The following is a 17,608-nucleotide window of genomic DNA, read 5'->3' on the forward strand; positions in this document are numbered from 1 at the left end:
CCTGCATATACCTTAGTGACCCAGTATATGGTCCATTAGTGCTTCATTAATAGGCATGATTTATGTGCCAGCAATTAAGGGGTCAAATGAATATTCTCTGCCACTTATCAAGAAAAGTGAGTTGAGGATATGAGTGTTACCATTTTTCTCTGAAACAATAAGAATGTCCAACTGGTTAACCCTTTCACTACTAAGTGACATTCAAATTGCTAAGAAAGAAGAACATGTTGGGCTTCTTATGGCTTTCAAGTGTAAACACAGTGGCACCTGCTTGAAACTATTGTCGGTGGGGTGCGCAGTTCAAGAAAAAGTTTTTTTTGTTAAAGTGTCTCTCAGGCCATACTAGCGAGTTCCTGTTTCTCACAATTGTCAGATTCCATGTTCAGTTTAACGTTATCTTCATCCGGTTCGTGGTGGGCTTCAATACATAGGATGTATATGTAAGCTCCCATTGTAGCTCCAACCATAGGTCCAACTACAGGAACCCACCACCAGTTATTTCCAGCTCTGTGTAATTTCAAGAAAAAAACATTGTAAGCATTTTAGGTATCAATTAAAAAACATGGTAGCATATCCAGAAACCTACTAACAGGATAACAACATTGGTCAATTTTGAGTTAAAAAGAGACCCCTAAACAATCAATGCACATGACAGTACTTAGAACTAAGTTTTACTATGATTTGTGCTCACTAAATGAGTATATGCATTTGAGCACTTGGCAACTTTCTTTAGGAGTTGTGGCCTGGGAATTAAATAACCTAATCATTTAATGTCTATTCCTTATCTGAAAGCATACTACTAATAGAATACCTTGCGTGAAACTTGATATAAACTCTCTAAGCCTATAAAATGCTGACTTTTGTTGAACACAAACAAATATATCCTGGTTATACAAGTTACTATAACTTGAAGTTCAAATTGCATGTTTAAGTATCAGATTCTATCCTATTTTAAAATACTATTTATATAATAAACTTACGTGAACACATCAATGCCCCATCCAGCCAAAGCTGTAAAGATCCTTGGACCTAAGTCTCTAGCTGGGTTCATGGCACATCCAGAATTCAATCCTAGTGCAAATCCTAATAGCATAATGAGGAGACCAACAGCGATGGGTTCCAATCCCTTTGGTGTTCCAATATTTTTGTTGTCAAATATGGCAAAGACCCCTATGAGTAACAGTGCCGTAGCGATCACCTGATGAGGAAAAAAATATTATAGTTCTTGAAGTAATTATGAAACGGATTGTAAAGCACCTGGAAGCACGTGCAATGATTTTGCCATATTAGTTGCTCCTTATGCAATAAAAAAAAATATTAGGCCAGAAATGATTTTTTAAAAGGCAGACTAGGGATCTCTTACACTGTGGGGCACCACTTTACGTGTGCTGGTCAACAACATGTGAAAATTATATGTGTCTTGGAAAATATGAGATCACCGTAGTTAAGCTCCCTTAAATTAAGTGGTAGTAGCAGCAGCCAATGCTATATGCTAGATAGTATACATGTGCTACTGTGCTACTTCCATATATTTCAATTGACGTTGAGCTCTGGTGAGTATGTGCAAGAAGCGTACTGAAGAATGTTTCCTAATTTCAACAGAAGCATCTGGAGGAGGAGTTAAAACGGAACTGTAATTTTCTAACTCCAATAACAAAACAATGCCTGCACTAATATACCACAACAACACATTTATTAGCACATATTTCTAAACAGTAGCATGCATAGCTTGGAGTGTTGAAGAACGAATTCTAAAAGTTCAAAAATTAAAATCAATTTTGAGGTTTCCCAAAGCCGAAAAACTGATCAAATCCACACCAAAAATGTGTTAGAAAAACTAAATAGAGCCAAAAAACACAATCACAGTAACACTAAACTTAACAATTTTGAATCAAAATTCAAAGAATAAAATCCTTTTTCTTCCAATCAGAAGTGGAAATCTTTATGAAACAAAAACCACAAAAGCTATAGTACAAGTCTTTCTTTTTACTGCAATGCCCGTTGGTAATCCTGTCTCCCTGCTCAAAAACGTTATGTAAAAATATACGTGGAGATACGTGCTTGTGTTTTTTTGCGGGGGTTATGATGTGCAGAAGCTGTGGAATATAATGTGTAAAAGGTGCACCGTCATGTTTCTGTGTGACACTTACTTGATCTGCAAGTCCATTCATAGTGGAAAGATATGGTGATGGATAAGTTGCGAAAATGTGTGCAGTAGCATTTGGCCCGTCTACCGTAAGTACTCCTCCAGTGTATGCTTTCAGTGCATCTGTAGAACAGAACAATTAAGAACAATAATACCAACATCATTTATTACTACATGATAAAACACAATGAGCGCATACACTAATATGGTGTTTATAAAATGTAGCATTAAGAAAAAAATAACAGCTCAAGACAAGGATGTGTAAGTAATTTATAACCAAACTATCAATTTATGTCAGTATACAGGTAGCCTCAGACAAGCTATTGGGCAAATCCCAAATGCCTTCTGTGCCTCCCACTTACTATTATCGTGGCTCGTGTGGCAGTGTGCGGCCGCATGCTGTAAAAGGCTTGGCAGCCAATATAGGAGTGTGGCGTGCAGGCATATTTATCCAGCAGGAGGCTGTACAAGTGATTTATTAGCCTCTGGCCCTAAAGTGCTAGAACTGATTTTAACTTGCAGTTTCTGGGTAAATGTTCATATGAAATACATACTAACCATGGAAGATGCCAAATACTGCAGCTGATCCAGTAATTGCACCCAAAAATTGTGCACTCACATAGAAAGGAAATTTAGCCCAATGTAATCTTCCTGTTAAACACATGGCAAATGAAACTGCTGGATTTATATGGCCACCTGAAAAGACAGAATTGTCAAAAAGGGAAAAAATGAGAGGCTTAAAGCACATTTAACTTGCATACAAAAATATGTAATTGCATCCATATAACATATCTCTCCTTCCACTACTGATGAAACCTACATCTAAAACTACCCCTGTATAAAGTACATAGCATGTGCAAAGTCAAACCTTGCCCTCATGACACATTCTACAGATGATCAATATATTTTATTATAACTATTAAGTAGATATTGCCAAACTGTGTATCTGTTTCCCCTTTGTAAATCATAAAACACCAATCATATAGTCAAATAGATTTTCAATGTTTGACACACTTCACAGTTAAACACAAAAAAAGAGTGAATATGTGTTTTTATTTCTGTGCGAAAAAATGTAGAATACATAGTATGAAATGTTCATTTTTTTGTAAATTCCAGAAGACACCTTTCCCTTTAAGATACAATAACACTAGCTAGATGCCTCAGGTAAGTATTTCAATATAGCTAATGGGATGTGACAGTTGTAATAAATCCACATTTCTGGCATGGCTTTCTTGCCTGCAAAAACTCCAATTAAACACTTCAATCACATCATTTTGCAATAAAATAATTATTGCTTATCATTTACCAACTATATTTTAAAACATACCTATAGGCTGTAACTGAAATAAGGGAGTGTTAATTCTTGATGAATTATATGTGCTGTGAATCTGTTCACTGTTTACAAACTTCCGCAGTGAACCTGTTAAACCACTTTGTTTTTGGAAGGCTGGATACATGGATGACTATCAGTGTGGACATGATGTCTTCTGTAACACGATGTGTAATATCCAGTTGTCCCTGCTTGGTCAGGGAAGTCCTGACAAATGAAACTTTTGACAGCTGTTTGCCTGATCTGAACAATGTCCAAATCCGTAAATGTTATGCATGTTGGCAATAATATAAATGCAATGTCACTTTCATAGGAACAAGGTGTATTTTGTACGCACAAAGTGAGCAATACCAGGGTATAGTGGAGAAGGATATCATGCTGGCACTACTTTATGTGATCATGAAGGCACATGGCATCTTAAAGCAGGGGTCCCTTAAACAGGTATGTTACTACTGAAATGCCTCCGGCTACCGCTGATTAGTTTTTGAATGACTGGCATACTTGATGTTTGCACAACTAATCCTCGTAATATTATGGGTGACCTCCCTGCTCAAACTGAACTGACTCTGAACAATTAGTTGTGGAAGAAACTGAAAGACCACTATACAGATCTCAACTGTTTATTTAATGCAAGAGATACCAAAACTGCAGCTGTTTCAGTAATTGCACCCAAGAATGTGCACTCACATAGAAAATAGATTTAAGCCATATCCATGTTGGCTTTAGAGTCGCAACAGTATTTCATATAAACAACTTTCATTGACTAAAATTCAAAAATCCTCTTGACAAGTGAAGGTACACCAATGCACAAGTAAAGCATTTCAAATGTATGTGTTACATACATGGAACAGATAAGTCCATTGGTAAGACGGAAGGTTAATTTGATCTGCGTTGATTTGATTATAACTTAACAACCAGTGAAAAAAACTTTTTACAATGGAGAATTCCAACCCAAAATGAACTTGTACATATAGATACCCGTTAATTATACTGGTGGTGGCTGCTGCCTGCTTTCTGGCAGACAGCACTACCAGTTGTGCAGAACTTGTGTCCACAGAGGTGTGGGTGGACATTTGTATGCTGCCAATTTACTCCCCTAAGAGAAGATTATGTTTGTTTTGTAAGAAATTGTCAACCAAGATTTCATCACTTCATTGAAGGGTGTGACCAACTCTTGTCTGAACCCTTGCAATTCAACCAATCCGTCTTTCTCAGACACCTTGTTTAGCTATCACATAGTTAAACACAGGGTAGCAACGTGATGGCATTATACAATCATTCGATTTTTAGAAACTTTTTATGTCCTCTGAGTATTGAAAAAAATCACATAGAATCTAGCCTATATGCCATTTATGCAGGACTAACCCAGTTCTTTTGCTTCACAAGAACCGCCTTCAGGTTGTACAATGTACTTTTCAGTTTATGATTACTATTAACCCAATTAGATTTTACAGTGATGTATTACCTGTTGATGCTTTAAAAATAACATAATAACAGCAGTAAAATGTGTTTTGATGAAGACAATAGATATCAGCTGACAGGAACACCCAAAAGCAAGGGAGGGCTGGCAACATTCATCCCAGAAGGCAAGTTGGGCAAGTTGGCCCATACTAAAAGTCATAACACTTGCTGAAAAATCCAACCTCCTAAAACATGGAGACCTGTCAACCAAAATAGTTCTCACCATGTAGATATTAAACAGTGATCTACATACAGCATTAGCACAAATTATAAACAAATGTATAGATCAAGAAAATGCATTTAAATTATTTTGATTTATTTTCATTATGCTACATTTGCTACCATGATTGACTCATGTAAGTGCACATTAAGGTCTGTTCACTAAATGGAGAGAAGTGTTGTGTTTTTGCTTCTTGGCTTCACTGTACACTATGAATGTCCAACCACAGTGAGTGCCTGCTGCATTGGGAGCTTGACTGTTCCTGTGTACTATTTAGTTAATTCAGTAAGACTTCTTCAAATTCTCTTTACACATTGAACAATGCATTTTACATAGCCAATTAAACCCTTCTTGATAGGCGAAACTTGCAATTATAATGAATGGTGAAGTGAAGAAGCTGAATCTACAACTCTCCTTTAGAGGATAAACCCCATTGTGTTGGTGGTTATAAGAAGCAGACAGCAAATTAATATATGTTCATGGGTTTCCAAACTAACCTTTGATTTGAAATGGAGCTAAAAGCGGCCTTGGTACTGCTGTTTTTGTTTGCTTAGTCCTAAGTTCACAATTCCGTTGAAAAAGTAAACATAGATAAAGAACATGATGTTGAAGGACCAAAATGCACTAGATTTAATTAATTAAAAAAACATATGAAATTCCCATGGCACTTTAGGCCAAAGTGATCTTTAATCCACCACACATCTTTACTAAAAGAGATGGTACAAAATATACTTAACTATTCATACAAATAACACAATTTTAAACAAATCAAATCAATCTGACATCATCAGAGGCAATTAAATGCTAATAATCACTAAGAATTTGCTCTCTCACATAAATACCCTGGCTTATCAGCTGAGCTAGGTGCAAAATTCGATTTTCTCAGCAATTCTTTACCTAATGGTAAAACACGCTGTTCCTTGATAATGAATGGGGAAGATGTTTTACTTAGATGTAATTGTTGCATACTAAGGTTTGCCACTGTTGTATTTGTATATTATGCAAACACTTTAATAATTGCTTCAATATTTTGTAATGTGAATATGTTAGACTGGTGCAGTGAGTAAATCTGTGAAACATGTAATATATTGCATTATTTCAAACAGGATTGGTTAAAGACACATGGTACATATTGCTGTAGATATAGAACCGAATGAGCATGTTTTAAATATGTCACCCGCCCTGTGACATATCTTATGAGTCTTACAGCTGATAGTGGATCACTATGTTCCAGCTAACATTACTATCTGCATCTCATGAGTATGGGTTTTTAATGTCACTATTTTCCTCACTTTGGTCCAGCTAAGACATATAAATGTCGCAACAAGAAAGAATGTGAAAAGCATGAGAGGAAAACTCCCCAAAATATCTACATGTATTACTTTAAAATACACTATTACATTATTTCTAAACATCAGGGCAGAACTTTCCAGTGTTAACACGGCTGCTGATTATGAGCTTATAGAGTCCCTAAAAGGTTACATTATTAACCCCTTAATGACAAAGCCCGTACATGTACAGGCTCAAAATGCATTGTTTTCATTGGGTTTAGGGACCGCCTATTGTCCTTAAGTGGTTAAAATTTTATTTTATTGATAGTAACACCCTAACCATATGAATACTTAAATAGATATATTAAAATCATTATAGATTTGATTTTCTGATTTCTGCAGTTATGCTTTTTCTCACGAGTTACTGCAGAAACATGGTGTGCTGCCAAGACCGATCGACATAAATGTGTACTTGTCAGCTGACAGGGAAACAGAAAGTCCATTGATCTCACCGCACAAAATGTTTATATGGAGATTTCTTAGAATGTTTGTTAAAGTATTAGAATAATAAATGCACAAAAAAACCAAGCTCCACTGAAATGTTATGATAAAAATCTCCCATTATCATATAAAATAAAAAATAAAAAATCCTCTATAGAAAAAAGAAACGATAACAACAAAAAAAAGTAGAAGCTTACAAACACTAAATAATGTATGGCAACTCTGATATGTGCAATGAATCTGTCTGACAAATTTTGGGAAAAGAGGTACTTAGTCTTAGGCTGCAGAAGCCACAATTGTATAAAGTATATACAGATTATACATGTATATTTTGAGCTAAATATGAAGTGCATTGGCTATTTGTTTTGAGTCTCAAAATGGAAAAATGTGACATGGAGAACCTTTTCTCCTAAAGTGATGTTTTGTAAAGGGGTTAGAGTTGCTAGCATAAATATTTAATACTGAGTTTCTAGGCAATACCATGTCAACTGAGGATAATGCACTGATATCAAAGGAATACCATAACATTTCTATGTTTTTTTTTTATTTGTACAATTGTTAAGGCAATGTCTAGTTTAAAAGTAAGGGACTATATAACCCTAGGGAAGTTGGGATTTGTGGCAAAATGTGGCAAGGCTAAAATATCTAATAAAAGCATTACATTAGCACTCTCCTAACACACGGGTGCCTCAATTAATGGTGTCCAAAAGTGTGTTGAACTGGAATGCAATCACTGGTTCATTTCTATGGTAGACAATACAGCCAGTGGTCGCTCTTTGGAGTGATCAAGCCCCCCAGTGTCCCGCTGAAAAATGGGCTGGTTACAATGGAGATCCGTGATCACCCTGAGAGGACTTAAAATGTGACAGAGTCTCCAATTTTTATACCTGGGACATGTGATTTTTTAAATAGCATTTATGGTATTTGCGGTATACTTTTACTGGGTGTGCTCTGTTCTTGTGTGGTTATTGGTAAGAAATGCCTTATATGCTTTTTGTATTTTCCAGAAATTAAGATTGCTGTTCCCAAGCTTCATTAGGTGAGTTTCTAATGCACATTTATTATTTATTTATGGGGAGGTAAAAGACATAACCATTTGAAACATATTTTTAACTGTTAAGTATGTACATAATTCACTTTGGGTAAAATTGGAAACAGGAAATTATGGTCATTGCACATTTTTATTTGCGTGTTTCAAATAAAATAAATAATCGTTCTGAAGAATTCCCATAAAAAGGTTTATGGCATGACTCCACTAATGCACTTGAATATGTCATTAAACATCTACAAGATATATATCAGGCAATGAACATACTGAAATGGGCATTATCATAGTTCCAGGACATAAATTATTAGATTGTGTATCATCTCTTCTGTGTACATATGCAGTTCTAGTTTTATTCTGATTTAAAATTGGAAGGAAATTGAAGGCAGAATTATAAAGCTTTTGGAAGATGTCTGATAGTAATCAATGGCTTCTGATATTTAAGAAATATAGTTGTTGGGAATTAAATTTGCCAGTTTATCCTTCAAAATGTCATGCACAAAATAAAATACATAATGAAGTATTTGGAAAGCATCAGACGTTTTATGTAAGACCATTTTCTTTATTCTTAGCATTGTGCATTTTTGAAATAAGTATTGTGTTTTTATTTCTCAGCAGTGGTAAAATCATTCTATTTGTGCATTAAGGTTTACATACAAATAGTCAAACTTCTTACATATAATAACAAATGCTTTATTTTAATTATGAATTCCTACCACTGCATACCTGAGTGCTTTCATTTATTGAAAATCCAATATAGACTGCTAAGTGATACAGGGGCTTTAAAAGATGACCTTTTTCATTCATAAATACATTTAGGTTTGTGTCTGTTATCGATCTCGACTTTGTTATTTAAGGCCATCTGCTGAGGTTACAGAATCTTTGACACATTCCATAAACAACTTGTCACGGGAAAAACAAGTGTTTTGAAGCTGTCAGAATATAGGTGGTTTTAATGATTAAAACCAGGATTGCTTTGCAGATTTTACTAATTCAGTCCTTTTTTGATGTCCTGTCTGGGCTGAACACCTCTTCAAAGCTAATCTTCCTATAACATTACTGCCACATTTTGCCAATCTTTCCACTGGCTCTTTATACCCTTACTTACGATCCATAAATGGGTGCAGTCATACTCTTCCATTCGAACTTAAGCACCCACCTATTCAAAGAAGTATGCAATCTATCCTATAAGTAGCCACAACCTGCATTATGAGACAAATCATCTGTTCACTCACTATACATTAACACTCACTCTACCACCACACACTTACACATACTTACACATTCTCCAAAACCATATACTAGCTCATACATACACACTATCCAACACCATACACTAACACATACACTCAGTCACTCTAACACCATGCATGCTTACACCCTCTCTCATTCTTAGTACAAGTTGCCAGCTTTCCCTTCCCCTTCCTGTTACCTCGCTCATCACTGCAGCTCACGCTCTTGCAGCACATATTAAATAACCCCGCTGGGCACCTCAGTCTCCAGGCTTCTGGGTGCTATGCATCCATGGTACCTGGCTTAGAAGGCATAGCTAAATATGCCAGCTTCAATGAAATATATCCTTACTGCAGTATATTAACAGTGGGAAGATCTCACAAATGGAAAATCCCTTATTTAGAGTTATCACCTGTATATAAAAAAAAAAATGGTGCTTTCATAAAGTTATAAAAATACTTAAAATATTTTTGAATGAGTAAATGATTTTTAAACTGAATGTGCTATTTTAAGAAGAAAGGTTGTGGTTATGGTCTGATTAATACATCACTTTCCTGCATTAAGATAATTTACAAGTAGTAATTAAGTGCTTACTGAATTATAACCGACAAATAAATTACAAAGATGACAGTGAATATTAATATAAAATTCCAGGCAAGGTAGTTTTGTCAATCAAGTAACAAGCTTATAGTAGAAAATACAGTCCATGAGCTAATGTATTCCTTAGTATTTCATTGTTCATCTATTTTTTTTGTTCAAGGACACTAAATTGTAATAAATATATTTGTTTATTTAGGCCCTATGGCTCAACGTGGCTCCATTTTCTGGCCATTGTTTTGTAGGTATCAATGTATTTGATACATTGTCTAGTATGTGTCCTTACCGCTTATACTTAAGTACTTACAAATAATCAGTCCAGAAAGTAAAAATGGCAACATTTGCATACTGTTTTCAAGATGAATAAATCACTTACCTGAGACACCTCCAGAAACATAGATGGCCATAGTTACAGCCATTGCAAATCCAATATTGATGCTTAGGTGTCCACCAGCGGCTCCATTACTTAAAACAGATGATGCCACGCAGCCGCAGCCAAAAGTCTAAAAAAAGAATGTATGAAAAATACTCAACATGGAAATACTGTGGTGTTACGTTTTAATAAATTGTATTAACACATCAAAAACAGCTAATGACGCCATAGACTACAACAAAATAACTGTAAACAGCAAAAATCAACTTTTTAACTGTATAATTTAGAAGATGATACTTTTTTGTAAGTTATTGGTAGCAGAATTTTATTTAGTACCCTCTTGCATTTAGTTGTCTTTTTGAAAAGTATGATCATATTTACATGCTATGCATAGTAAGGCTTGACAAAACAATGCCCTAATTGAAGTGTAGATTAAAGTTTCTTAGTGTTTTTTTTGTGACTACCAACCCAACTACAACTATTTTCTTGTGGCAGCAAAAGTGGTCACAGCCATGTTAAATCAGTCACCTCTGCACCCGCAGCCATGTTCTGGTGGCTGCACATACACACACATGTCTAACCTATGATTGGAAACTATTTTCCTCTGGAACGCTACACAGTTCATGAAGGACTTTATATTCTAAGCTGGATGGTACTGAGCTGATGGCTTCTCGCACCCATCACTACCATTCACAGAACATGTTAGAGTACAAGCTAAAAGCTACAAGTGAAAAAATATTGAGAGTTTATTGGGATAAAATCATTTCTCCAGGCAGTACTGCGAGAAGTGCAATCTTTTCTGATTTAGAGATTTTCCATAAATATATTCGGAGTGCACATAGTTGTATCTACAACGCAGAGTTTATAAACCACAATATGGGGATGATTAAATGCAAACCAAAATTACAGCATAAGCTATGTCTGGCAGGAATGGGTGTAATACCATTATTATATGGTAATAGGTAGAATGTAAATGATACCGCCAAGAGAAGGGGTTAAACGTAATAAATCAAAGAGGTGGCAAGCATAACTTATTCATGTTGTTAATGGGTATTTTTTAAGAGGCTACAAAGTGGGAATGCATGGACACAGATGAACATCCTTTATTGGAATGAACACTTTAATGAAAGCAGTGAGAGAGTTCAGCCACACAAAACATAAAACTTGGGCTTAGTACGCTCTGGTCCCACAGGAATATGTATAGTGCACATCAGGATATTCATTATACATGTTTTGCTGTTGTTTATACCTAAACACTTCTCTAAAGTGTGCTTTCAACCGTGTAATCCTGAGCGCATAGACTGTTTTGAGAATAAGAAATTCTGCACAAATGTCACAAAAACAGAATAACATTACCAGCTTGATAAAAACTTACTAAAAACAGGAAATAGTGTTTTTGCAGTACTGAGAAACCGAAAAAAAATTGCTCTTGGCAGCAAATTCAAATAAGTAACTCTAGGATTGTTCTGCTGTTTTAGGCAAAATCTAAGTGTGTGTATGTATGTATGTATGTATGTATGTATGTATCTCTTTCTCTCTCTCTCTCTCTCTCTCTCTCAGTTGGCTGAGCAAGGCATTGCCTTGTTCAGACATGTGAACCTATTTGGCCTCTTATTTGTTGCATTTTATTTACTTCCTGAACATAACACGATAATTACTTGTATTGTGAAATATCGTTTTTAACTGTATTGAAAGTGGCATCACTCCACCATTAACACAGCTTTTTTTTTTTTTAAAGAGTGGCATAGGCATAACAGAGGGGCCACATGGGTGTAAATGGAATGAGAAGTGGGTATGGTGAGCATGGCTGGTGTGAGTAGGCCTTGTGTACTATTAAACATAGTGCTCTTGCGCAAGCTTAATCTCCCTATTGGTAAATACAGCCTCGCTATCCTGCTCTCCCAGATTGGCTTGGTAAAAACATACCTTAGAATTTGGCAATTGTTTGAACCGGAGTTTTCCAGTGGTGACGTTTTTCCAGTGGAGAGTTCTCAAGTTTGTTTGTAAGCAGTATAGCCATGTACAATTAGAAAAGAATTGCCGTAATAGGGGTGCTTTAAGTAATATATGGCCAGATATTGTGACGGAATCCCCCATATTTATAGTTCATTCATAGTTGCTGCCTAAAACTTTTTTTTACACCTGCCTAAAACTTTTGCACTGTACTGAATATGTGTATATATATATATATATATATATATATATATATATATATTATACAGTATATTGATCTTTCAGAATTGGTTTGTACAGATATATTCTGGTAAAATTGTGTATACTAACCATTCTGTTTATAGAAGCCTGTTAATCAGCTTACTTAATTTATCTTATCTTGGATATATTTTTACAGGCTATTAAATATACACAAGATAAGACCGATGCCAGGATTAGCGTTTCCAATCTGGTTTATTGGCAATCTCATTTTGATTAGAACTTTGTTTTGCATTTAGTTCTTGATATAGTTTTCTGTATATTATTGCTTTTGAATTACATTAGACCTGCAAGTGTGTCTTTGGGTTTGATTAGCAGTTATAGTTAAAAATGTTTTAACGCACCTTTCCATTGATCATTCTTATCTTTCATTATAGATGCACACTTATTTCATAAACCTGGGCAAGCCTGTGTTGGCTCATCTCAGTACATCAGGAGTAAAGGACAAAATTGGATTTTTCTACATGTTTCCTTGCGTTGGCTATAGCATGGCTCAACAAGTCAACCCTTAAATCTGGCATTTCCTCAGCTTGGCTATTGCCATGGCATTTGATGGCTCCTTAACTTATATATATATATGACATTTATATGAATATGATTGATTTTCCTCCATTTAGAAAGAGTTCCAAGAGCTTAACCAAATTATTGTTTAATTGTGCCTGTTTGCCACTCCCTGAAGCTAATAATTTGCTGTGTAACCGTTATGACTTAATCCTCTTTAAACATCATGTGGCAATGTTTGAGTTTGTTTAGTTTATGTTATATTTATAGATGTGTTTCACAGATCACAGGCTTGAGCCATCTGAAATCCAGACTAATACGCAAAAAAGAACCCTAGCGTACTCACTAGTAAGCAATTCAACTCCCAGGGCACAGAGTCAAGTAACAAGCACCAACTGCTCAACTTCATGTACATGTTTTGAGAACATAACTCAGTACTTCTTCATAGTGAGCCATATCTACAACTTAGATTCACAACTGTCCTAACAAAATCAAAGCAATGTAATGTCTCCTAACCTCTTTTAAAGCTCACAAAACATTTTGTCTTTATGCGGTGCACTGACACTTGGGCTGGAGGAGTAAAGTACCCCCTCTCCTCGTTTTAATTTGAGCCTACATTCCTTCTTATCACAGTATACCTGTATTACAAGTCACCTACCTCTCACATGAGTTTGCTGCTAGATAAATGACCAATAAGTACACAAAATAAGGCAAGAAGTCAGTGCATTCCCAGCGAATATATAAAAAAAAAACGCCTAAATATTGGTGATCCCGTCACACTATATGGCCATATATTGCTTAGCCTGCCACTCTGTCAAAGTACCCCAAGTTTGGCGAGTCCTATCTAATTTTTCATGGCTATATTACTTACCAAGGAGCTGAATCATTGAGAATGCTTTACATCTTACCCAGAAAACGAGGTGTGCAAAGAAGGCTTTAAATTGCTTAAGAGTCTCTTGGGTTAAAATCTAATGTATTTGCTTTTTATGGTTTTTAGGTTGTGTGCTCCACTATTTTGTATTTTTTGTGATTGTTGTTGGGCATATTTGCAGGTTCTCACCAAACCTTAGGGTTTAGCAGCACCTGCTGCCACACAGGTGCCTCATTATTGGTGTCCAGAGAAGGCTTTACATTCCTTGAGAGTCTCTTTTTGGTTAAAATGCAAAGTAGTCCAGCTGATTCAGCTCCTTGGTAAGCAATATAGCCATGAAAAATTTGATAACTTGCTGAACTTAAGAGAACTTTGACATAGTGAATGGCTTAGCAATATATGACCATATAGTGTGACAGAATCACCAATATTTATGCCTTAGATGTTTTTTTTAATGGTATTCACTGGGTACACGCTGAATTATTTCCTTGTTTTGTGTACTTATTAGTCATTATTATTCTAACAGCAACCTGGGAATCTGAATGTGTATACCTGACACATGTTGTCTGAATATACAAATAGCAAGTAATTATTGGATTTATTAAAGAATGATAAGAAAGAAAATGTTTTACATTTTCTAAAATGCAGAATTAAATTAAACATTGTTTTAATTGCAATATGAGCCACTTGAGCCAACCTTGAGCCAACCAGAAGCAATTCTACATACCTCCTTTTGCTTACAAAAGCAGATGTGACCCCCCAGCCCGGCCCCTAATGCCAGGAGCCTTAGTTTCACTTTAGCTGGGGTTTAGGCAAACATCCTAAATGTATAGAGATAATTCTGATAAATCTGTCTATCCATTTTGATTAAAAAAAGATATTAATAAAAAGTAACGCTCAGCTATCATATGCATTAAAGTGCAAATATTTTTTGTTTTTGTTTTCTTTTCATCTTTAAAAAAAGGATCTGCTAGTTATTTTGGTGGGTACGAAAGGGACTGTGATATCATATAAACAACCAGATATACAGAAAGAAGATAAACAAATAATATTTATTTTATAATCAAATGTGGTTTTTTTTATAAGTGAATTTTAACTTAAGTCAACAAAACAATCTATTTCAATATAACACAGGTATATTTACCTTACAGTTAAATTACTTTTTAAAAAGGGCTCTGCTAGTTATTTTGGTGGGGAAGAGAGAGAGTGTGATATCATATAAACAACCAGAAACATAAAGAAGTTAAACAAACTACAGGAAGGAAGCTACTTTCAATAGAGAAGTAGTGATAGCACCGGCAGATATTTTTATAAGCGTTTAAAGAAAACAATGTTATTCAATTTACAAAAAAAAATGGACACATTCTTGTCAAAAACATACTTTTACCTAGATATTTATGAAAATGCTTTCATTTGGGGGAAACCTTCACTTTAGATATTGTTTGATTTAAAATGTATGTTTTTTTCTTGTAGAACATTAAACACTATTTACGGTAAAAATGTTTAAAAACATTTTTGGAGGACCTGCTCATTTTTCATGCTCTTTGAAATGAAATGTTTAAAAATAAAAGGCCATGTGCCTTTACGCCCCACATTGCTAAACAAATTCTGACATTGTATGCATCAGCATAGTCATATAAAAAGAAACAGGAAAACAGCTGACACTTACTATCAACAAACATGTAGCGAAGAACTCTGCCAGTGTTTCTTTTGCCAAGTTGTTCCTCAGTGCAATTTTTTCTTTAAAACTTCTGTTGCCTTTCATGGTTAAATTGGTGTACTTGCTGTTTCTCCGGCTACCCTTGTTGGCGTTGTCAGAATCAGACATGTTCTGCTCTTTCGACTGCTCAATTAAACTTTAAACACATGGAAATCTCGTGCCTCCTGCATCTGCTTCACAGAAAGGACTGATTCATATAGTGCCAGGAAAACCCTCTATCTGCACTGTCATTGGCTGAATTATTTTGCGTAAACGTAACAGCTCATCCTGAAAATTTTCCACCTTATTTCTTTTTAATGTACATTTTTGAAATATCTCTGATTAAATGTTGAAAATGCAAACACCTTATCGAAGGGTATAATATAGTTTAAGCAATGTCCCTTTCAAACTGTAATAAGTGCCTTACCATGAAGTGCCTGAACACTAGGTTGGAATTATGTCTAATTATAGTAAAGTACATTAAGTCATCGAGATTCTGTTATTAAAAAAATATAACAGTGGTTAACAGTGGAGTCTCTATAATATTCTAAAGCAACATGTGCAAGTCAGTTGTGCCATTTATCTGAAGGTACACAAAACCTTTAAATCTAGTATTAGGTTAATGATTACTCATTTTCACAAGTCAATAATTTTTTTCCAGTTAACGTTTTGAGATATGAAGTTCCTCAATAATCAATACTCTTTGTTTTATTTCATAATCTCTCATATACTAGTAGGCTTTGCAGTCTATCCTAACTTTGTATTTTAAAGTAAGTTTTTTTCAGGCACCCTTAAAGGTTTTTTTAATATAATATTTGGGTGTATTTGCAGCTTTTATCCTGTAAACTATGTTTTTCAATTTCTCCCTAAAACAGTGAAGATATTTATGTCTCTGTCAGGCAATACTGTAGAATTTGAGTGTCACTAAATATTGTAATGACTAATGCAAATTGCCAATTTCACTTTTAATCTACTAAAAGGCTCCAACCCTGAACACCAAAGTTCTTTTGCTTGTTTAGTAGCAATACACATGAGACAATATGTAGTGCTACTGTTGTTCTAAATAAACATGTCTTGCCAATATCAGATGTTATGCCTGCGAAGTTCTATCAGAAAGACAACCTTTTACCGCCTCCTGAATATGGATGAACATTGTGGCTCTGGTGCCATGTTACATTGGAAATGACATGATGTTGTGAATGATTTTTACTAATGATTTGGAAATTGAACACGTGCCGGTGCCAGTGGTCAGCTGGCAAGAAGTATATAACGTTGGTTGCTGGCACAGTCCTGGCCAAGTTTGGATCCATTACAGTCTGATATATGTGCCATTTTTTTTCTAGCGCTGTGAAATTAAAAATCTCCCAAATGTATTTTTTCATAGGTAGTAATTAAACAACAAGAAACCAATAATACACAAAGTTCATTTTAGGGATTAATTGCCCTCTTAAATATACTGTATATTATTATATGCAAATCAATGATATTTGCAAAAGAAATAGAAACAGACATATAAAGGAAGAAGTCACAGGGGTGTTCAATGAAACACTTTTTTCTGTACTGACCTTGAAGCAATGTTACATGTATTTTTAGATATTGACTGGATATGCCCAGGCCTGCTATGCATTTACTATGTGAGTATGCCTGACAAAGTGCCAGAGAAATTAAGCATGGTAAATAAAATTCCTCTGGTTCTTAGCACACATTTTAAGAGTAATGAAAAAGAAGTTTATGGTGCTGTTACAAGACAAAAATATAAAACACAAGGAGAAATGTAATCTAAGGAAGTTCTACTTTTGTCAGGGTCCGGCTACCCGTTGCGGTAACCGCCGGGGTCCGGCGACCCGATGCGGTACCCGCCGGGGTCCGGCTACCCGTTGCGGTACCCGCCGGGGTCCGGCGACCCGACGCGGTCTCTTACCTGGATGCCCGCTACCCGCGGGCATCGGATCCAGCAGGTGTCCTACCGGCCTCTCCACTCGACCGGCTTTTGCACGCGCGCGCCCTCTATTAACTTTATTGTTCCCCGAACAAGGTTCGCGGGAACTCGCCGCTGTAGCCTCCCACTCGGGGGCGGAGCTTCCCCCGAGCGGCAAGTTTAAAACCAAGCACTGAGCTTTGCTCAGTGCTCAGTTATTGTGCTTCCCTG

The 17,608-nt window shown here is 35.7% G+C and overlaps 1 protein-coding gene across 1 annotated transcript; it reads right to left on the bottom strand.

The window, feature by feature from the left end:
- Positions 1-332: 332 nt before the first annotated feature.
- Positions 333-15,525, bottom strand: LOC149297779 (aquaporin-9-like). Its single transcript, XM_089488221.1, has 6 exons — positions 15,430-15,525; positions 10,181-10,307; positions 2,705-2,842; positions 2,151-2,269; positions 981-1,198; positions 333-507 (listed from the first exon to the last, which is right to left on the bottom strand). The coding sequence occupies exons 1-6, from the start codon at positions 15,523-15,525 to the stop codon at positions 333-335; spliced, it is 873 nt and encodes a 290-aa protein (XP_089344347.1).
- Positions 15,526-17,608: the final 2,083 nt, after the last annotated feature.

Source organism: Sceloporus occidentalis, unplaced genomic scaffold, assembly GCF_023333645.1.
Source record: "Sceloporus occidentalis isolate IW3139 unplaced genomic scaffold, rSceOcc1.0.p SCAF_37, whole genome shotgun sequence".
Classification (NCBI taxonomy): Eukaryota; Metazoa; Chordata; class Lepidosauria; order Squamata; family Phrynosomatidae; genus Sceloporus; species Sceloporus occidentalis.